General features: G+C 37.1%; 1 protein-coding gene across 1 annotated transcript; it reads left to right on the forward strand.

Moving 5' to 3' along the window:
* Positions 1–392: 392 nt before the first annotated feature.
* On the forward strand, positions 393–23,233 carry LOC119527060 (guanylate-binding protein 4-like). The gene is made up of 11 exons (XM_037826695.1): positions 393–562; positions 7,017–7,212; positions 8,831–8,958; positions 13,068–13,177; positions 13,377–13,573; positions 14,965–15,210; positions 16,087–16,367; positions 18,405–18,617; positions 19,482–19,584; positions 19,947–20,140; positions 21,038–23,233. The coding sequence occupies exons 2-11, from the start codon at positions 7,023–7,025 to the stop codon at positions 21,257–21,259; spliced, it is 1,884 nt and encodes a 627-aa protein (XP_037682623.1). The 5' UTR covers positions 393–562; positions 7,017–7,022; the 3' UTR covers positions 21,260–23,233.
* Positions 23,234–23,455: the final 222 nt, after the last annotated feature.

Genomic DNA, 23,455 nt, shown 5'->3' on the forward strand with positions numbered 1-23,455 from the left:
AAGTTCTCCTTGTAGGTGTGTATGGACTGAGTGCTGGGCATTGCTAAGTGTGTAAGGCATGTCCTTTCCCTCATTTGCTGCATCTGTAAATCACAAACCATGTACATTGTGACTGTGTCGATTTCAGGAAATTTTACCTAAAAATAATATGCTCCCTTGTTTCTCAAACTGACTGCAAAACTTGAGAAAAATTTCACTGCATTCCAATGAACCAAAGACCTCCTCTTTTTTTTTTTTTTTTTAAACATCAAATGCTATCTGGGATCTCTTCCAAAACTGCATTTTGAAGGTTCTAGTTGTGAAATTATGTGAAACCCATCTACCCTCCCACCAGCACAGTTCTGGGTAATCCTTTTATGGCTGTTGACTCACCCCTTGCAAATGGTGCTTTCAGTTTCACATTAGTTGAAATAGGTTAGAGCGGTTGCTTGTTGTCTTTATTTCTAATTATCTGGTGTCTGTAGGAAAGCCCTAGGACATTGGAGGGGTGAAATAAAACTACAAAGATCCAGTGAGAGAGAAGTAACAGAAATCATTCCACCTAATTGGAAAGAAAAAACAGGTAAGAATTCTTACTACTTTCTCATCAAACCAGCTTTCTTCCCAGCTCTAAAGCATCTCTGCTCCAGGACATAGACTATGTGATGAGTCTGGGGCAGGGGAGGGAAGGGATTTATAAGGGTTAGTTTACTTAAAAATGACTGTCACCAGGATAGGCTGCAGCTGAGCTGATGTGGGACACCAGGTCAGACAAAAATCCTGGTGCTATGAAGCAGGCAGCAAGTCCCTCCTAACTGCCACTATTCTGCGTGGTGTTGAGTTAGGAACCAGCAGTGGTGGGGCATAAACTGAGAGTCTGAAATGCTTTAGGAATGTCTTTTTCTTTCTTAATATCGTCTGTGTTGACTAGAGACATGATTAACTTACAATTGTCCTTGATGGAATATGTTCAGCCCTATTCTGATTGCAGCTAAGTAATTTAACAAGCTACACATGTGTTATTTTTATGGGACAGAAAGAACAGTAAATGAGGTGTGATTTAAACCCTGACACCTAAAAACAGAAGAAAAACAAATGAAAAGAAAAACAAATATCCTAAAATAACTACATTGCTTCCAGTATGCTCCAGTGGAAAAGAAAAAATCAAAACAAATCCCACAGTGAAAGATGAGGAAGATTCATGTAAACAGAATACTTTTTAATCATACACAATTACTTTGTGTGCAAGTGGCTTTCTTCCTTTAGAAATAGTCCAGACTAACAAGACCCAATTTCTTTGTGCCCGCTCACTCCTTAACCCTTTACAACCAGAAATCCGCACCACTACTTGATTGGAAGGGTTTCCTCTTTTAAAAATCTACTGCAGTGCATTGAGAAAGGCAGCATCTTTGTGTGCCTGGAACTCTGGATGCCCTCTAGCAATTCTAACCCAGGCTTCTGTGAACTCCTCCCCTGAATTCCTTGGCATGGCACTAGCTTCATTCATCGCCTACTTATCTGACTCCATTCTCTCTCATTTATCAGCTCCTTTTCCTCTTGCCACTCCTTTTCCTCAGCCTCTAAATGGAAAAACAGCACAAAACAGAAATGCTAGAAGTCCATGGCTGGAAATTTCTTTGAATAACTTCCTCTCTGGTCTCCTGATACAATTCTCCAAATATCCAAATCCTTATTTTTGGTTTTTTGTTCCCTTACATGTTTTCCTCTCTTCTTTCTCTCTCCTATTATAATCAAGAAATATAATACCATGTATTTTTTACTTTTACCCCCAATCCAAACCTCCAACTAGGTTTTGTTATTGCCATTTTCTAGAAAGCAGGCTTTAAAAATGCTTAAGTGTTAGGTTAAACATCATGCAACTACTAAGTTCTGCTCCAAAGCAAACTGAATAGCCAACACATCACACAGTCTTTTATTTGGTTCCCCTATTGATCTTTGCATTTATTTTGTAGTCTTAATACACAAAAGGGATGTGGGGATAATGTTTCAAGAAGTAGACTTGGGGCCTGAGTTCCTGAAGGGCAGGGTCACAGTTTCCTGTAAGGCGCCAGTGTTTAGACTCTACATGAACAGACACTGGGGGAGCGGCTCAACTAGAGAGCAATAAAGGTATTACTCGGGGAACACTTGAGGCTAAAATGTTTGACAGTAGTGATTACAGACATCCATTTAAGTCATAAAATGTTTAAGAACTTGAGGAAATTCATTCCTTTCTTCCATTGTCTCCAAGCAGAATAGTTTGAAAGCCCCAACTTCTGCATGGAGACTTCCCTTCCATGTCCTCAGTTTTTCTAGTTAATTGGTTGGTTGGTTGTTTTTGTTTTGTTTTGTTTTGTTTTTATCAGTTTCCCTGTATCTTTCTTATCAACTTTTATAGTCCAAAGCATGTAAAAGTTAGACAACTTCGATAAAACAAAGCAGAAATACTATAAAGGGAGGGCAGAGAAACAGACAGAAATTTGGAACATTAAGTACTTTGACAGTTCATAAGACTTTGTAACAACCACTCTGCAGTGAATTAAAATAAAATAGGGACTTTTCTTACTGACAGGCTGCCTCAGCACTCAGAGGTCAGAAGTAACGTAAGGGGTTTTTGCCCTGTCATAATGCCTCAGTATATTAGACCCTGTTGTTAGATCCCTCCAGAACCATTCCTGATACCTGCTTATACAAGATAAACCCCTTCTCCCTCTCCTCCCTGCATCCTACCTGGGTTGCGCCCCTGTGAAAGTCAAATAAAAACTTGCCAACCCTCACTCCTGCTCGACCAACCACTACAGCTCTACCTGTAACAACAGAAGGCATATTCCCCAGGTCCACCATAACCTTCTGCTCTGTGCTTGCTTGCTTGAGCTTATGTTTCTGATGTGTTTTCCCTGTGAACCCATGAGACGTGCCACTCTTCTTTGTTCCACAAACTGTGAGTAATAATAGACATTCCTTTTGTACATCTCTGGAGTCACTTGTCCTTGCCTCACTTTAGTATCTATAGAAAGAAAGAACCTTTCTCCTTACTACACACACTCTTTCTGAGACATGCGTGAATGAGGAATTACTTGATTCCTATGTTACGGTGGTTTGTTTCATGCTGTAAAATCTTCTAAGATCCTGTGGGCCATGGCTTTAAATGGGAGTAAGTCCTCATGATTGTAAAATATTTACTTTTGGCTTTAGGCAGTTTCAGTGGAAGAAGGAAAAACCCTATGGGAGTGGTAGTGGCATTCTGTTGTAAGTGAATCCTTAAAAGCAAGTTAGGCCAATACTGGGCCACAGTAAAAGATAATAAACTCTCACAGAAAGCATTTTTTAAAACACCTTTATTGAAGTATGATTGACATAAAATAAATTGCAGATCTTTAAAGAGTATAATTTGATAAGTTTTGACTTAAATATACATCTATAGAACGGTCATCACAATCAAGTAATTATCGTATCATCACCCTCAATGTTTTCTCATGTGCATTATAAACTCTCTCCTGCCTCTCCCCACCCACCAACCCTGTAACCATTAATCTCATTTCATCACTATAGATTAGTCTGCATTTTCTAGAATTATATATATATATATATATATATATATATATATATATATATGGAATTATACAGCCTGTACTCATTTTTTTCTTGCTTCTTTGCTAGTCAGAAATGTTGCTGTGTATTTGCTGCATTTGTTACTTTTGTTACTGAAGAGTATTTTCACTGTACAGATATTTGACAGTTTGTTTATCCATTCAACTGTTGATAGACACTTGGGTTGTTTCCAGGTTTTGACTATTATAAACATAGCTGCTATGAATGTTTATTTTAAAGTCTTTGTCTAGACATATGCTTTCATTTCTCTTGGGTAAATACCCAGGAGTGAAATGTCTGGGTAATAGTGTAGGTGTATGTTTAAATTTTTAAAATACTGTAAGACTGCTTTCCAAAGTAGATGTTATAATTTATATTCCCACCAAAAGTGTATGAGAGGTTTGTTTCTTATCTTACCCAGCCTTTGATATGCACAGCCTTTTCAGTTTTAGCCATTGTAAATGTGTGTAGAAGTATCTTAATATGGATTTATTTTGCATTTTCCTGATGATAAATGATGTTAAGCATCTTTTCATATGCTTATTTGACATCCATGTATCTTTTTGAGGGATGTGCCTTTTCAAATATTTTGCTCTTTTATTGGGTTGTTTTCTTATTATTAAGTTTTTACAGTTCTTTATATATTCTAGATACAACTACTTGAACAGATAAATGATTTGAACATATTTTTTCCAAGTCTATGATTTGTTCATTCATTCTCAGAACAGTGTGTTTCAGAGAACAGAAATTTTAAATTTTAATGAAGTCCATATTGTTGATTTGTTCTCTTACGGATCATGCTTTTGAGTGTCGTATCTAAGAAAACGTTGGCTAGCCTAAGGTCACAAGGGTCTTCTTTGTTTTCTTGTAATAGTTTTAGATTTTACAGTTAGGTCTATGATCAACTTTAAGTTAATTTTTAAATATGATTCAAGATATGGATTGAAGTTTTGTGGGTTTTTTTAATAATAATATGCAATTATCCCAACACAATTTGTTGAAAACTATCCTTCCTCCACAGAATTATCTTTGAACCTTTGCCAGAATACAGTGTCCGTATATGTGTCAGGCTATTTCTGGACTCTTGATCCTATTGATTCTATTCCCATTTGTGGATATTGATGCCAAGGTTACACTGTCTTGATTACTGTAGCTCTATAGTAAGCCTTGGAATCAGGGAGAGTTAGTCATCCAAATTTTGATAGTCATCAAAGTTGTTTTGGCTGTTTTAAATCCTTTGCAATTCCATAAAAATTTTAGGCTCAGCTTGACAATTTCTACAAAAATATTTGCTGCAATATTGAATAGGATTACATTGAGGTTAGAACAAATTGGAGATAACTGATATACTATAATATAGAGTCTTCTTACCCAAACAAAATATTATCTCCATTTATTCAGTGCTTCTTTAATTTCTCTCAGCAATGTTTTGAGTTTTCAGCATATAGGGCATATGCATCTTTGATCAGATTTATCACTAAATATTTCATATTCTATGCTATTGTAAATGGCACTTTTAATTTCAATTTCAAGTGGTACTTCACAAGTATGCAGAAATGCAATTGATTTTTGCATATTGATCTTGCATCCTAAGACTTTGCTCAACTCACTGATTAGTTCTAGTAGCTATTCTGGATCCCACCACATTTTCCACATAGATTGGCATGTTATCTGCACATAAAGACAGTTTTACTTCCTCCTTTTCAATTTGGACTTATTTTATTTGCTTTCCTTATCTTATTTTGTGGTTTTCTGTCCAGCAGTAACCATGGTGACGCAATGAATTACTCGAGACAAAAATCAAGAGAGGCAAGAGTGAGAACTCAAGAGAGAGTGTCCTTCCAAGCAGTTCTCATTTCAGTTTTTATTGAGATTTTTGGGGTAGGGAGACATGCTGGCACTCAAGGCTGTTTAGAGAGGCAGGAGGGGAGGCAGGACGTTTTGACCTTTATGACACAAAGATCGACAGGCAAGTAGACAACAGATAAGCCTGGCTTTGGGATTGGAATGTGCTGCATGCAAGAACACAGCATAGCAAAGCGAGACATTCTAGTTTACAATATTTCATCTACAGAATTCCCACATTATTTTATCAGCATTCCAGTACAGTGTTGAATAAATGTGGCAAGAGCAGACAGCCTTATCTTATTCCTGACACTGGGAGAAAGCATTCAGTATTTCACCATTAAGTATGATGTGTTAGCTGTAGGTTTTTCACAGATGCCCTTTTTCAAGCTGAGAAAGTTCTCTGGTATTCCTAGTTTGCTGAGAGTTTTTATCAGGAATGGATGTTGGATTTTGTCAAATGCTTTTTCTGCATCTATTGAAAGGATCATATGGTTTTCTCTTTGTTAATGTGCTGAATTACATTGATTGGTTTATGAATGTTAAGCCAATCATGCCTCTGGGACAAATCCTATGTGATCATGTTTGATTATGTTGAAATTCCATTTAGGATTTTCATCTATGTTCACGAGGGATATTGGTCTTAGTTTTTTTGTTGTTGTTGAATTGTGCTCCAAGTGGTGCAGGAAAAAAAATAGCATTGCTTGGTTTTTATAACGCCAAGTAAAGACAATTTAAATAACTTACCATCTAATTTCACCATGATTTCATTCAAGAAGAGTAAACTTTAATATTTAAAATTAGGAAGGCTAGGCTATAAACTCATATTGAAAGACAAACTTTCCAATAATAAGGTGTTTAAAACTATCACATCACATATCAAAAGAAAAAGGCAGATTTTTAAATGTCAGTATATAATTTTATTTTCTGATATTTTATTTTGCATAACTGCTTTCTTGATTTCAATCTTTTTAAATTTATTGAAATTTGTTTTGTGAGACAAGTGTGGTCTATTTTAGAAAATTATCCATTGCACTTTGGAAGAATGTGTATTCGCTGATGTAGATGAACTATTTTAAGAATGTCTGGTAGGTTTAGCTGATAGATAAGTGTTCCAGTTAGTATAGTGATACAGACAGATTGATGTTCAAATCCTACTTCTTCCATTTAATGAGTATTAAACCTCTAACAAATCATTCAGTCTGTACATACTTCCTTTACTTTACTAAGAAAAGATAAAATTCTTTAAACTTCAAAGTTTGTGTGAGCATTAATAAGATATATGACATAATGTCTCTGTACAAGGCCTCCACACACAAAGGAATTCATTAACTAGAATATTATTTTTAGGGAAATGAGTCATTGAAGAGTAATTATATCCCAAGTTTCATAATATCACCAGGGATTATGGGATGATGGAGGAAGGGCTCCATGATCTGCTAGGCTACATACTTTTCCCTTAGAAATGTACAAACAGCAGGAAGTTGATATACACATATCAACAAGGAAAAAACTGACATGCATGTGCTTTCATAACCATACTTAGAGATGACTTGAGGATCTTATATTCATTCTGCTGAGTGACTTTTCTGGATTTCCAGGTCACCATGGCATCTGGACCCATCATGAAGGTCCCCATTTGTCTGGTGGAAAATGACAAAGAGCAACTGACAGTGAACCCAGAAGCATTAAAGATTCTTGAGAAGATATCACAGCCTGTGATTGTGGTGGCTATTGTCGGGCTGTATCGTACAGGAAAATCCTACCTGATGAACCTCCTAGCTGGACAGAACAATGGTGAGTGTTTTCCTGGGGCAGGAGCCATTTGCTTGGAACTAGTGATAGTGCAGGCTGATCATGCCTCCATGAGAGTCAACTTAAGGAAGAGCCCAATTTATTTCTATGAAGAAACCTAACTTACCACCCATTTTACAAACTCAAACCCATATCTCCACAAAATATCAATCTTTTCTCCAGTGATACAGAAGAGTTCTCCCAACCCTATCAAATGATCCACCCCACCTTTCTTCTAGATCCCATCCTTTCTTACCTGGTCAGAAGCTCAGTTCCTGCAATTGTTCACTTTCTTTCTCCTATAACTTTTGCCTGAAATATAGGGTAATTTCAAGAAGCATAAAATGTACATAAATGTAGTCTAATATGTCCTATTTTTAAACTGGAAAGAAGAAGGGAGGAAATATAGATGGAAGGAAGGAATGAAGGAAAGAAGGAAGGAAGGGAGGGAGGAAAGAAGGAAAAATCTTTATTATCTCATATATCAAAAGAGTTACCAGGTGATTTTTTGTTCCTTTTCATAACAATGATAGTATAACCCTTTATTCTCTTATTAATATTTTTCAAACATTTTCAAATAGGTTAAATATAACACACACAGACAAGTGCCTAAAATACAAATGTGTAATCAAATTAATAAATATTAAGTGAACACCTATATCATTACTGCCCAAGTAAGACATAAAATATTGTCAATACACAAATGCCCAAATCACCATCACACACCCTCACTAGAGCTCATCAATATTTTTACTTTCCTGACATTTTCTCCCTTACATTTAAAATATGGGCCTACAATGTAGGTATGCATATCTTAAAATTAATTTAGTTTGTCCTGCTTTTAAAGTTTATGTAAATGGAATTATATTGTATGTATTCTTTGGTGTCTTGATTCTTTTGCACAACAAGTAGTTTATAAGCTTCATCTAGTTCCTCATATATAATGTAATTTATTTGTTCTCATTGCCTAATAGTATGTGACTATATGAAGATACCACAATTTATTTATCCATTTGTAATTGATGAGCTTTTGTATTTGTTCTAACTTTCATGTTTTATGAACAAGGCTATCTTGGGTTTTCTTTTATTTTTATCCTGGTGCACATGTCCACGAGCTTCCCTTGTATAATATTCCAGAAGTGGGATAGCTAGGTGACAAGGTATGTGTATATTCAGGGTTTCACAGTAGTATCAAATAGGCTTTTAAACTTCTGTGAAATTCACATGTTTATTAGCAGTAATTGAGAATTCTCCAATTCCTTACAAAATTTGGCATTATCAGACTTTTAATTTTTCTGAGCTAGTGACCATATAGTTGCATGCCTCACTGTAAATTAGGTTGAGCTCTATTTCACATATATATGTGCCATTTGTGTTTCCTATGATATTGAATGCCTGTTCAAATCTTTTTTCCATTGAGTTGTTTCTTTTGGTTCTTATTGACTTTTAAGTGAATTTGTCCCTCATCCTCATAGTTCATTCTATCTATACAGACTAAGAAGCCGTTTTTAAAATAATCTCTTGCTTCCTGTTTGGCTCAGTTCCACTAAGGTTAGAACTCAGTCCACTCAATTTTCAGGATCCTCAAAAATCCATTTTACTTTCTTCTCTTTCCTTGCAGGCTTCCCTCTGGGCTCCACGGTTAGGTCTGAAACCAAGGGCATCTGGATGTGGTGTGTACCTCACCCCCACAAGCCAAACCACACCCTGGTCCTTCTGGACACTGAGGGGCTGGGAGATGTGGAAAAGGTAAGTCACAGAGCTGTCCAGAAACTTTCTTAGCCCTTGATTCTCTGCTTACCTTTAATTGGCCACTTTAACTTTGTTGACTTATTCCTGCAAATTGGAAATCCAATTACAGATATTGAAGTTGAATTCTGATTTCTTGATCTTTCCTCCTTGGTAAGCACAATATTTTGGTACATAAGACATGATTTTACTTTCAACACTTGGATGGATGGTACAATATAATAAATACTTATTGAATAGCTGAATTCCAGGGCTCTGTGCCAAGTACTGTAGATAATAGCAGTGAACAAAGTAAAGAGCTAGAGGCTAGTTGGAGAGACAAGGACACAGGGTGCTGTGGATGTGAGAAATGGGCACCTAATCCAGTTGAATGGGTTACAGAAACTTCTTTGAGGAAACAACGTCTAACGTGTAACGTGGGATCAGCGGAGCTGCTAGTTAAACTGTGTGTGCAGATGAGGTGGGAGGCAGAAGCCTTGAAAATGGAGTCTCACTTAAGTAATCAGCTAAGTACATTATTCAAAATCTTGAGCTTTACAGAAAGGTGTGAGAGACACCAGGAACATTCACAAAGTTTTGTTCTCATTTTCCAGGCTTTGGTGATTAATTCTATACCAACTTTCTGAAAGCTTGAGCTTAACTCACCGAAAACATTGTAAATGTTAGGCATTTTGTTTTCATGGTATTAAGTACAATGAATCATTTCTCCCTATTTTATGTTACTCTGAGTCTAAAGTAAATTGTTTGTTTCCACCCCCACTCAAAAAACAAAACGAAACAGAGCAGAATTTAGAAACTCTGTGTTCATTTTTTAATGCAATTTTATTGAGATATATGCACACACCGTATAATCCAAAGTTTACAATCAGTGGCTCACAGTATCATCATATAGTTGTGCATTCATCACCACAATCAATTTTAGAACATTTTCATTACTCAAAAAAAAAGAAATAAAAAGAAAAAAGAAAACCCAAAATATCCCATACCCCTTATCAGCCCCTATTATTATTATTTTTTGTCTTTATTTTATTACTCATCTACCCATATGCGGGATAAAGGGAGCGTCAGTCACAAGGTGTTTATAATCACATGGTCACACAGCAAATTGTTTTAGTTATCATTATCAAAGATCAAGGCTACTGGACTTAAGTTCAACAATTTCAGATATTTCCTTCTGGCTATTCTAATGCACTAGAAACTAAAAAGAAATATCTATATAATGAGTAGTAGTCACAGTCATTTGTTAAATCCTAATTTCTCCATTACACCTACTCCCTCTCATTTGATCATTCTCTCAATCTTCATGGATATCTGGGCAATGATCATTTTAACTTCTTGCTGGAAAGGGGTGTTGACCTTATGGGGTAGAGGAATGAAACTGGTTGATGTTCTTGGAGAGACTATGCTAGGTAATAGCATAGGAGCCATCTGGAGTCTTTAAGTTTCTGAAAAAATAAACTTACTAAGAAAAACTTTTATAGAATCTTAGATGGAGCCCAGGGTATTCATTAGGGTTTTTAGGAATATCGTTGGTTGGTGCTTGGCATACCATGGCAATTTGTAATATTTGGCCAAAGCTTGCATAAGCATAACCTCCAGAATGACCTCTCAACTCTATTTGAGATTTCTTAGCCATAGAAACTTTATTTTGTTTCATTTCTTTTCCCCCTTTTGGTCAAGAAGGCATTCTCAATCCCACGATGCCAGGGCCAGGCTCATCCATGGAATTCATGTCCCACATTGCCAGGGAGACTTACACCCCTGGGAGTCATGTCCCCTGTAGGAGGGACAGTAGTGAGTTTAATTGCAGAGTTGGCTTAGAGAGAGGCCACATCTAAGCAACAAAAGAGGTTCTCTGGGAGTGACTCTTAGACATAATTAAATAGGCTTAGCTTTGTCATTTCAGAAATAAATTTCATAAGGGCAAGCCTCAAGATCGAGTTTGGCCTATTAAGTTGGGAGTCCCTAATGCTTGAGAGAATATCAGGAATTCCCCAGGTGGGGAAGTTTAATAGTTCTACATTTTTCCTCAGTTCCTCAAGGCAACTTTGCAAATCCTTTTTTTATTTTCTGCTCAAAATATTCTGCAATGTATTGGAGTATTACATTAACCTGTACAGAGTAACAAGATCTCATTTGCTATTCCATGTAATCTGTTGTTTAAATAAACTGACTACACAGGATAAATTAGATAGTGTGCCACAGAGAATTTTAATTTTAGACCAAATAAACATCATTGCCTTTGGTCTCACAAAGAAGTTGAGGTTTTAAAATACAGGCAAAATCATCTTTTACCCTGTATTCTGATTTACCTTAGTCCTAACCAGGTCCGTTTCATTCATATCTCTAACTGAAGATTTTTCAGCTTATTTAACAGTTGCTGTGTGGAGAAATGCTGGCTTTCAGAGCTGCAATGTGTTCATTTTTGAAGTCCTCAATAACATTCCCAGTATAAGACAATGCTGGATTCTTGATTTTGAAAAAGGATTGTAGCTTAGCCAATCCTGCTTTTTAAAATATAAATTGGATGCTTTGGGGAATAATATACAAAGAATTTAGGAAGTACATTTTACCTTAAAATATAAAAAGTGTTTCTAATCTTCAAGGTTAAGTCTGTTAAGGATGGAATTCAGATGCTGCATTTGTTCAAGGAACCATAATATACCATATTATAAACTAATGATGGAAATAGAACCACCAGCTGACTATAGAACTTATGGTGTGCTTTGGGTAGTATCTAATTCTCATACTGAGCCTAAAGCCCTTCCTGTCTGGTTCCAACCTCATCTTCCACTCATGCACATAAACCCACTGCTTCAATTAAATCAATTCTTAAAACCCAGCTATTTTCAACCTATGGGCATTGTGTCCCAGTCAGACATAGTCCCTTCTTGCTCTGAAATCTTGTGGTGCTTGTTGCTGTTGATTGAAATTGTACCTTTTTCTTTTACACTATGCTTTTTGGTTACATTCCTGGCAGGGATTATCATCTTTGTTTCATGTGTATGTGTACATGATTGTTTGCCACTCCAGAAAATCACACTTCCAAGAGAAGAGACTGGTGTATGGAACTTAGGATCCAGGCAATCTAATGTAGTGTCTGGCATTTCATAGATGGCTAATGAATAGTTGTTGACTAAAATTGTGTCCATAATATAGCTCATGATCTATAAAAATTTGCCAAAGAAATAACTGCCCACTTATTACTCCCTACCTATTGTGTTCTACATGTGATAATAAACATTTTGGGGATACGTTAGAGGTACCAGGAGCTGAGAGTAGGAGTAATGGGGAATTTTTACTTAATAAGTACAGAGTTTCTGTTTAGGGTGATAAAAAGTTTCATTAATTGATGGTGAATTGAAATCAGTGGTGAATGGGATATTGTGAATACAATGAATGTCACCAAAATAAGCATTTGAAAATGGTTAAAATGGCAAATGTTATGTTATATTTGTGTTACCACAATTGTTTTTTAAAACAGGAAGGGCAATAATGGAAAGGCATGATCATTTAGAACAGAGATTCTTAACCTTTTTTCTGCCAAGTATGCCTTTGGAAGCCTGGTGAAGCCTACTGACACTTTCTCAGAATTATGTTAAATGCATTATATACATATATATACATATACATATGTATATATATTATAATTTATTATAATTATATATATGTATATATAATTATAATGAAAACAACTTGCATGGTAATAAAATTATCCAAATAAAAAGAGTGCTAGATAACCTATTCCTGTCCTCCCAGGGCTCACTCAACCCAGTCTAGGAAACCAATTATTTTTAACTTTATTATCTATCTGTTCAGTTTCTTTAAGCACATACAAGCAAATGTGAAATTATATTCTTTTTGTAATTTATTTTAAACACTTTACACACATTATGACATTCTCATTTGCATCTTTTATAGCTAAAAACCCAAAGCCCTGGCAGGGTCAATATAAATCCCAAAACTGAGGTTTGAAATTAGAATTGTCTCCAAAACATGTGTCCATCATCCTACTATTCAACTACATATAGTACAGCTGAAAGAGTGAGTGGACAAACAATCAAATAAGGAGTGGACTCCTAGGTCTCTTGCTCTAACGTGCTCTCCAGGGGGACCCCAAGAACGACTCATGGATCTTCGCGCTGGCCGTGCTCCTGAGCAGCTGCTTCGTCTACAACAGCATGAGCACCATCAACCACCAGGCCCTGGAGCAGCTGCAGTATCCTTCAGGACCCGCCACAAGGCTCACCGGGCTTATGGGAAGGGAAACTAAGATTATGTCTTCTGTTCTGTGACTCAGTCATCATGGCTGAAGTGAAAGAGACACAGAGAGGAGCGAATGATTATGAAATCTGCTTTGAAGTAGGATTTGTAAAATGTGGTGTACAGCGCTTCTCCTTCCTTAACTAAGTTCCCAGCTATGTGACGGAACTAACAGAGCTAATTAGGGCAAAATCCTCCTCCACAGCTGATGAAATCGATGACTCCACTGAGTTTGTGAGTTTCTTTCCAGATTTCGTCTGGACTGTACGGGATTTCACCCTAGAGCTGAAGTTAGGTGAATGCCCCATCACCGAAGATGAGTACCTGGAGAATGCCTTGAAGCTGATTCCAGGTATCAGAGCATGGCCTGGGTGGGGAAAGGTTCAGTGAGAGGTGGATCAACTAGGCCAGGTCATGACTTGACTTCCGTTTATTTTTGAGACTGGACTGAGACTGGATGAAAATGGTAAATGGCGATTGAGAGTAAGGCATGGTTTGAGGGGGTTATTATTACTTGAAGCACTACAGTGTCTGGAGTTTAAGCCTAGTGTTGGACCAATTGGTACCAGGAAAAATCATTTGCATATTACAACCAATGCTATAACTTCCTAAGGTCCCAATACTTGTGTTCCTTCTTAAGTGCCCCATTTGTTCTATGTTGAGGAAAATAGCTAATCAGATTGGAAGCTGATGAAAACAGAATCACTGTGAAATAAAGTGACCTAATTTTTAAGATATATTCTATGCAGTATCTATGCAGTATCCAGGCACTATTTTATTAGTGCCTGGATAATTACATTTTTCAAAGAGAGAATATTCATATCCTAAATGATGCAGGAAAAAATGACAAATCTTTCTAGTTAGATGATCAAGTCCTTCAAATGACCTTTCTTGTAACATCCCTTTCTTCATTCTTACAGCCTAACACATCCACAACATGATACAAATTTAAAGTTAAAAGTTTACTACATGGGTTTAACTTAGTAGGATGGATAACTGATAGTACCCACAGGGAATATCCATTTCTATTTATGTATTAATTTATTCATTCTTTCAGCAAACATTTATTGAACAGCTGACATATGCTGCATATTTACTTTGAGAGGACTATCAAATCTGATATAATAAGATATAGAGAAGTTGTGATATCTCCAAATTACATTTGAGTTAAATGAACTCTTTGGAGGTTTATGCTAAAGAATACCTAAACCTATTTATCATGTGTGCATTTTCTGCCTCTAATTTATAAAAGATTTCTTTACTAACCTGGGAATCATCTGTCTTCTTTCAGATATTTCTCATAGCAACATTTTGCCCTTATTTCTAGCATTACTTTTCTTCAAGGACCGCATTTCATTTCTGATATAGGGACAATAAGATCAGAAAATTACTTCTGACCCTTTTTTTTCATTAATTAATCATTCAATAAAGATTAAATAAAAATTAATCCACTGGACACGACACAATTGCTGAGGAAACCAACCATAAGTCTCTTCACTTGGGATGACTGTTCCCTTCTTCTACACCAATACTCCCTTGACTCTCTAAACTCTGCCAAATGGATTTTCCATGGCCTTGGTAGAATGGCACAAAGGCAATTGGTGATGACGTACCACACATTTGGATTAAATAAGACTTATAGCCACAAGGGCTACAGTGATGCAAAGATTCATGAAAATAACAGTTCTCAGCCCCTATCTGAAGGCCGACCATTCAATGATTGCTCCTTTTCCTCTTCTACAGGCAAAAATCCCAAAATCCAAAATTCCAATATGCCTAGAGAGTGTATCAGGCATTTCTTTCCAAAACGGAAGTGTTTCGTCTTTGACCGGCCCACGAGTGACAAAAATCTTTTAGCTCATATTGAAGACATTCCAGAAGACCAGCTAGATCATAATTTCCTGGTGCAAGCAAAAAATTTCTCTTCCCATATCTTCACCCATGTGAAGACCAAGACCCTGAGACAGGGAATCATTGTCACAGGAAAACGTGAGTCACCTTGGCCCCAAAGCATGTCTCTGTGGATCTGTGTGTGTGATGAAGCTCTGATAATGGTTTGTTAATAATTTTGTGTGCATTTGTATGTGAATGAGGAGAAGCATATGTTCATGCCACATTCAGAAATACATATTTCTTAATTAAAGTCTAGTAAGTTAAAGTTCTTGACATACTGTATGTCAAGAACCTAAACCAGTAATTGTAAAAACTCAAAATGAGTCAGAGAGAGAATATCTGTATTGTGAGAAGTCTTATGGGATAAGTGATTCTCAGAAAGGGTATAAAAAATATTTTGTGAGTTTAAATGGGTCAAAATTAAAAGTAGTCCATGAGATCCTGCAAGCCCATTGAGAGTTCAAGAAACAAAATTAAATATAATCTTATGTACAGGGATGGCTTCATGGGCATGTGACCATTACAGTCACACAGGGCCCCATTCTCAAAATATCCCCATACTTGGTTTATTGCCTTAGCCACATCTTGAAATTCATAATTATTTTCAACAAGGGGCCATGTTTCCCTTTTGTACTGGGTCACACAAATTATGAAACTGGTCTTAATTATTCATGTCACTTTACCTGTCTAATCTACCCTTTTTATATTATAAAGGGAAAGTATTTTTATAGGAACTCCCCAAGCATATTGGTTATGAAAAGTAATTTAAATTGTAATGTGGAAAACAGGAGAACTAGAAAAAAAAAGAGAATAGGAAAAACAAAAATATTATTAGAAAAATGTGGGCTTATAAAAATAGAAAAGAACATTTATGTCAAATAGGGTTTTGTGATATTCAGAACAGGCTTCCTAAACTTGTAAGGCGATGTATGAGAACTTCCTATTTATCCCTAAATTTCCTGCCTCATTCAGGGCTGGGGACTCTAGTGGAGACCTATGTGGGTGCCATCAGCAGTGGAGCAGTGCCTTGTTTGGAGAACGCAGTGACAACGCTGGCCCAGCGTGAGAACTCGGCGGCCGTGCAGAAGGCAGCCGACCGCTACAAGGAGCAGATGACCCGGAGAGTGAGGTTCCCCACGGACACGCTCCAGGAGCTGCTGGATGTCCATGCGGGCTGTGAGAGGGAAGCTATTGCGGTCTTCATGGAGCACTCCTTCAAGGATGAAAACCAGGAGTTTTACAAACAGCTCTTGGTACTGTATCTTTGAATTATCCTTTTTGATTCCTGGTCTTCTGGAAGGATGCTTGGAGTCTAGCTTTTTGAACCCATGGCTCATCTTACGGTAGAAGGAGTCTAGAATCTTGTGAATGGCAGGGCCCTACAGGGCTACAGTTCACGCTTTTCCTAAAATTTGGGCATATTTTTTTTTAAAGTTTACTATTGGTCCATTATAGATTAAAATATAACACCTTAAAACAATACACAATTATTAGCTCAAAGTTCGGTAGGTCAGAAGTCTGTCATCAGGAGCTGGGTGCTCTGCTAAGGGTAACACAGGATGAAAACTAGGTATTGGTGGACTGAGTTCTCATTCGAGGATCTAGAGAACTTGCAAGCTCATTCAGGTATTGGCTAAATCAAGTTCCTTATGGATGTAGGACTCATGTCCCATTTTCTTATAAATTGTCGGCTGTGGTCACTGCCAGCTCCTATAGGCCTCTTTCAATTCTTTCCACATGCCCCACTCTATCTTCAAACCGGCAACTATGAAAATATCCTTGTTCTTTAATATTCAACTTCCTCTTCTGCTGAGAGCTGGAAAAAAGTCTGCTTTAGGTAAAGTCCACTGGGGTAATCTCCGTTTCTTATAGTCAACTTGTGCCATCTAACATAATTTAGCCATGTGAATAAAATCCACCATATTCACAGGCCCAGGGACTGTGCAGGGTATAGACAGCAGGGGAGAGAAATCTTGGGGGAAATTTGAGATCTGCTAACCATAGGAACTGTTCTAGTTTGCTAATGCTGCCAGAATGCAAAACACCAGAGATGGATTGGCTTTTATAAAAGGGGGTTTATTTGGTTACACAGTTACAGTCTTAGGTCATAAAGTGTCCAAGGTAACACATCAACAATTGGGTACCTTCACTTGGAGGATGGCCAATAGTGCCCGGAAAACCTCTGTTAGCTGGGAAGACATGTGGCTGGCATCTGCTCCAGAGTTCTGGTTTCAAAATGGCTTTCTCCCAGGATGTTCCTCTCTAGGCTTCAGCTTCTCTCCAAAATGTCACTCTCAGTTGCTCTTGGGGAGTTTGTCCTCTCTTAGCTTCTCCAGAGCAAAAGTCAGCTTTCAAAGGCCATCTCCAAAATGTCTCTGTAAGCTGAAGCTCCTCTCAGTTCCAGTGCATTCTTCAAAGTGTCCCTCTTGGCTGTAGCTCCTCTTCAAGATGTCACTTCCAGCTGCAGCTACACTGAGTTCCTTCTGTTTGTTGGCCCATTTATATGGCTCCACTGATCAAGGCCCACCATGAATGGGTGGGGCCACACCTCCATGGGAATATCTCATCAGAGTCATCACCCACAGTTGGGTGGGGCACATTCCATGGAAACACTCAAAGAATTACAATCTAATTAACACTGATAGGTCTGCCCACACAAGATTACATCAAAGATAATGGCATTTGGGGGACATAATACATTCAAACCAGCACAGGAACATTCACGGAAATTCTGTCTTTCAGTCATATTTGATCAGCCTACAAGTGACAACATTTTAGTTCATATTGAGGAAGCAATGCCAAAACGGCTGGATTTTCTATACCAACTGCAAGCAAAACATGTTTGTTCCTATATCCTCACATTCTGAAATCCTCATTGAAATAATTCATAAAGAGTTCTGAACTCTGCTCAGAGTACACTTAAGTCATTGTTGAGCTTTTTTGTTAAACACAAAAGCTAGGTTCTCTGAGGAAACTCAATATCAAGCCACAATTCAATTTCTATGGCTCATTATTAATAATCATACTGCAGCTGAAGGAACCATGGAATTCATGGATTCCAACCACATCATTTTATAGATGATGAGCCAGACACCAAAGGAAAATATTATGTTCCAAATGTCACAGAGATTGGTCAGAGTTGGGACCAAAACAAGTTTCCTGATTCCCAGTCCACTCCATGTCCCACTCCACTCTGAGGCTGGCAGACTGCTTTTTCCAAGAGGATCACAGTTGGACCATCCCCTCTAAAAGTGCCTTTCATTTGTATGTCTCTATTATTTCCCTAACAGGGCACCATAGAGAAAAAGAAGGAGAATTTCATACTTGAGAATGAAGAGGCATCTGTCAAATATTGCCAGGATGAGCTGAAACAGCTTTCACAGCCCTTGATGGAAAATATTTCAAGAGGAATTTTCTCTGTTTCTGGAGGGCACAAACTCTACTTAGAAGCAAAGAAAAAGGTTGAACAGGACTATAAGCTAGTACCCAGAAAAGGAGTTAAGGTGAGGAATAAGGGCAGAAGTGGGAAGGCCAGCAAATCAAAATTAGACAGCCTTGTTGCTCTTTCCGAAAATACAAGACCACAGCACCAGTTGTGGTGGACAAAAGCAGAGCATGGTGATATCTTGACATTTTTAGCTTTTACCTATAATTACTTGGATATCCTTTAAAAGACTGGATATAGGCCTTCCCAAAGAAAGGGTTTAGAATTGGGAATATATGTGGAGAAGAACATTGTTTTCACTTATCAAACAATGTGACAGTTTTTGTGCTAAGTACAGTGACACAAATATTGTATAACACATACTGAGCACTCACTATACTGGGCATGGATTTAATCAATGTAATCCTCTGAATAATATTATGAATTAGGTACTACTGTTATCCACATTATGTGGTTGAGAAATGGGATGGACAGAGAAGTTCATAAGTTGCCCAAGGTCACACAGCCAGCAGGAGGTAGAGTTGATAGGGCAGCCCAGAGGAAGTAGGAGGTACAAGTTAAAATATAGAAAGATGTTATTCTATTCAAGAGAAGGTAGAAGAGCCTCCACACAGAAGAAAATAATGTGCAAGTAAATAAAAACAAAACAGGATATGTGTGAGTAGCACTGAAACATAAATCATGTTGTCTGGTGTGGGAGGCACCCTGGGAGAGGAGGTTGGAGAGCTAGGAAAGATGCTGGAAGGTTTTCATGTCCCAAATTGGGCTGAGACTTTACATTGTTGCCATGGAAGGAATGGAATCACTGGGGGATCCTAAGAAGGATGCAAAATTTACAGGGTCTTATTTGCGATTTTATAAAACTTTAATTTCCCCAGCATGACACCAATCTTTGCTGCCTAACATGTCTTTGGTTCCTCAGGCAAACGATGTCCTCCAGAGCTTCCTGCAGTCACAGATGGTGTTAGAGGAATCTATCCTGCAGTCAGACAAAGCCCTCACCGATGGAGAGAAGGCCATTGCAGGTACAGGGGCAGGACCCAGCTCACAGCAGGGCAGGGAGATTTCCACAGTGTCCTCCACACACCTGACCAAAATATCTTCCTGAGATAATGAGCTGTTTCTTTTTCAACAGAACACACACTCCACTGAATCTGAAAATTACTAGGGGAGTGTGGTTGTATGTCCAGCCAGGCAGGCAGTGCCTTTCCACCCCATTCTGAAACAAAGCATGCTCTTGATGGTGTGGACACTCCATGGATTCAGAGGTTTTGCGAACCTCCCTTTCAAGTTTGGTTTTGTGTCCGAGCAGGAGGAGGGTATTAAGCAATGTTGGGCTCAGGCCTGATTTTCATTTTCTTCTATTTCTTAAACGTTCATGGGGCAGTGGAGCAAGCTCAAAAGGAGGCAGCTGAGAAGGAAAATGAGCTGCTAAAACAGAAACAGAAAGAGCAGCAGCAAAAGATGGAGGACCAAGAGAGAAGCTTCAAGGAAAACATGGCCCAACTGAGAGAGAAGATGGAGAGGGAAAGAGAAAACATTCTGAGAGAGCAGGAAAGGATGCTAGCCCATAAGCTAAAGGTAAGTCAGGCCTGGGCAGTGCCCAGGTGCTTTGGGAAGGTATGGACCAAAATTTGAAGCTAAGTCATGATCCCAGAGGGAATGACAAAAGACAAATGATTCACTAAATGCCTCAAATCCTTCTGAATCATGCTAAGGACCTTAAATCTACAAGTCTGCAGCACGTTTTTGGGAATTAGCCTTTGGAGAGGACAAATAACACCCCCTAAAGCATTGGGCTGCTATTTTTTAGGATTATATGATGATCTCATTGTAGCCCAATTGAATGGGGCCTTACTCCTACAGTGCTATATTTCTTGGGATTTTTGGTACAACCGAAAAAGAGATCTGAAATAAACTCCACTGGTGTTTCAAGTATCAGATTGTCCTGATACCAAATACAGGATGCTGAAAGCTCACAAACTTACTCCCCTTGTTTTCTGAGTTGCCTGAGTCTCCCTCTACAGCACAGAGGAAATTTCTTTCATTGGCCCATCATGGAGCCTGTTAACCAATTTTCTGAACAGCGTCAGGACTCCCATTATCTGTTAGATGTATGTGGCCACTCTACCACTATTGGACCTGAGTAATAAATAGCGTCAAATCTACACTACCTCCCAAAGGGCATCCTTTTGGCTAAAACACATTAAAGTTATAATTCTAATTATAAATTCTAATTTCTCCCAACCCCAGCATTTTCTCACTGAAATGGTTCTTAGGGAATCTAGCAAGGTTAAAATCATGGATACTCGCAATGTAGAGGTCCAAACCCATGGAGACATTGGACAATGCCATCAGAGAACAATGTGTGGTGGTAGAGAAGTACACAGATGTGCTTAGCTGCTGAAGTTGTTAAATACAAAGCCCTGACTCTCGATACTTGGGGATTTTCAAAAGTACATTCTTTCCCTTGTGTAGATCCAAGAAGAACTACTTAAAGAAGGTTTTAGAAAGAAATCTGCAGAATTAAGTGAAGAGATAAATCGACTAAAACAAGAGATTGAAACAACTAAATCAAATGAACCCACACTTTTTTCACAGTTTCTTGATGCAGTTGGAAATGTATTAATGTTAACAATGCCTGGTCCTGGCAAGATGGTTGGTTTAGGGATGAAACTTCTTGGCTCACAAAAGAAATAGGCTTAGAATTCTTGTTAGGAAGTTATAAGATGAGGCTTCTTTTCTTTTAATAGCTTAATGCTTTATCTCATTTGTGAAATTTATGTATCATTCCAGTTTCATTCAGCAACACTTTAAAAATAAAAAGTGATTACCAAAGGATATCAGGGCCTGGCATACAAAAGACAAACTTAATTTTCATTCAATTAATTTATTTAAATAAATTGGAAATAAGTTAAAAGATATAATGGAAAAAAAAGACCAAATTTTCAATAACATCAAAACAAATTAAATACTTCAGAATAAAATTATCAAGAAGTATGTAAAATTCATATGAATCAATCTTCAAAATACTAATGGAAAAACACAAAAATTTATTTAAATGATAGATATAAAAATGTCAAGTCTTATAAGTCACTGTATACATTTAATTAATATATGACAAACAGATTTGTCAAAATATTTTTGGAAGTACACAAATTTATGCTAAAGTAAATATGAAGATTACAATCAAATATATCCAACACAATTCTGAACAAAGACAATTAATGAGGAGGGACTAGCTCTACCCATACATTGAAACAGCCTAACAATTGGCATAAGCGTACTAGGACCTGAATATCCAAACAATGATAAAACAGACTTGAAAGTTTAGAAATTGAAGCAAATTCTCACAAAAGTTAGCACATGATAAATTGGTTATTCACATTGTGAAGGAATATGGAATATTCAACAAAGTATATTCATACCCCATAGATGGCCAACTGAAAAAAATAAAGTTGGAGTCTCCCTTATACCAATATAAATTTCATATATATCAAAGGTTTAAGCATGAAAAACTAAACTATAAATAGTATTAGATTAAGGAGGCCCTTTAAAATTTAACATAAAAGGAAGATATAAAAGAAAAACTTAATAAATTTAACTACATAAAATTAATGACATTTTCACAGAGAAGCTATAAGTAGAGCAAAAATATAAAAATCAAGATTAAGAAAAACATTTCAAATTTATATTACAGGCAAGGAGATAATTTCTTTAAGCTATAAAGATCCTTTATATACCAGTGAACAAAAGAACCCCCCCCCCCACTAAAAAGGGGAAAATCTGACAAGAATATAAAAAAATGTTCTTCGTTGTTGTTAGCAAGATATGTGTAAATTAAAACTATCCTATTTTATCTATGAGATGGTCAAGTAACAATACATTTGATAGGACACCAGGTTGACAAGAGTTTGGGGAAATGGACAATCTCTCATATTTGCTAGTGAGAGTGCAAATTGGTATGATCATATATCAAATGTTTAAATGCACATACTTTTGACCTAGAAAGTCCATATTTAAGAATTTATCTTATAGATTTATTTGTGCTAGTGAAAAAATGATATCCGTACAGCATACTTCTTGCAACATTGTTGCAATAGCAAACATTTGAAACAACTCTGTAGGGTACTAATAATGTAAATCACGGAACATACCAAAGAATACTTGTCAGTCACTGAAATGAAAGGGAAAGCTTTATTTGTATGAATGTGAGAAAATCTCCAAGATGTATCATCAAGTGAAAAAAATAAATATGTATAAAGTATGAATAGTTGCAAACAATGAATTTAGAAAACAATGAATATGTGTATTATTATGCATCTCAGGAAAAATACACAATAAGCTAGTAACCATAGCCACAATTGAGGATGGTATTTGGGCAGACAGGGGAGGATAACCAATTAACATAATGTCATATATTCTTCTGTTCCTTTTGTATTTTGTTTTGTATTAATGCAATTATGTATTAAAAAATAAATACATACAATTATGAAAATTAATATTCATAATTGAATGGATTGGGGAAGTTCCTATGACTGTATGAAAGTGTTTAATGCTAGTAGATTGGCATATGTCAGCTCAACAAGAAGAGACTGCTGACAACAACAGGGAATGTGCAGCCTAACATTGCTTTCACTCCTTTCAATAAAGCTTTGAAATGTTGGATCCTAATTTCTTTTCAGATATATGGGATGTGGGCTGGAATGTCCTCTAAAATCCATCTCCAAATTTACAACATTGGTGAACTAGAAGCAGAATTTGCCTTCAGTATCTACTCAACTTGTTTGCAAATCCATTCCACCTGTCCACTGATTTAGACTCCATTGTGATTGGAATGAACTCCATGTAATTCCACAAGCTGGGCATGTTATCGTTTGACTCCTTGCATTCGGT

Source organism: Choloepus didactylus, chromosome 2 (assembly GCF_015220235.1).
Source record: "Choloepus didactylus isolate mChoDid1 chromosome 2, mChoDid1.pri, whole genome shotgun sequence".
Lineage (NCBI taxonomy): Eukaryota > Metazoa > Chordata > Mammalia > Pilosa > Megalonychidae > Choloepus > Choloepus didactylus.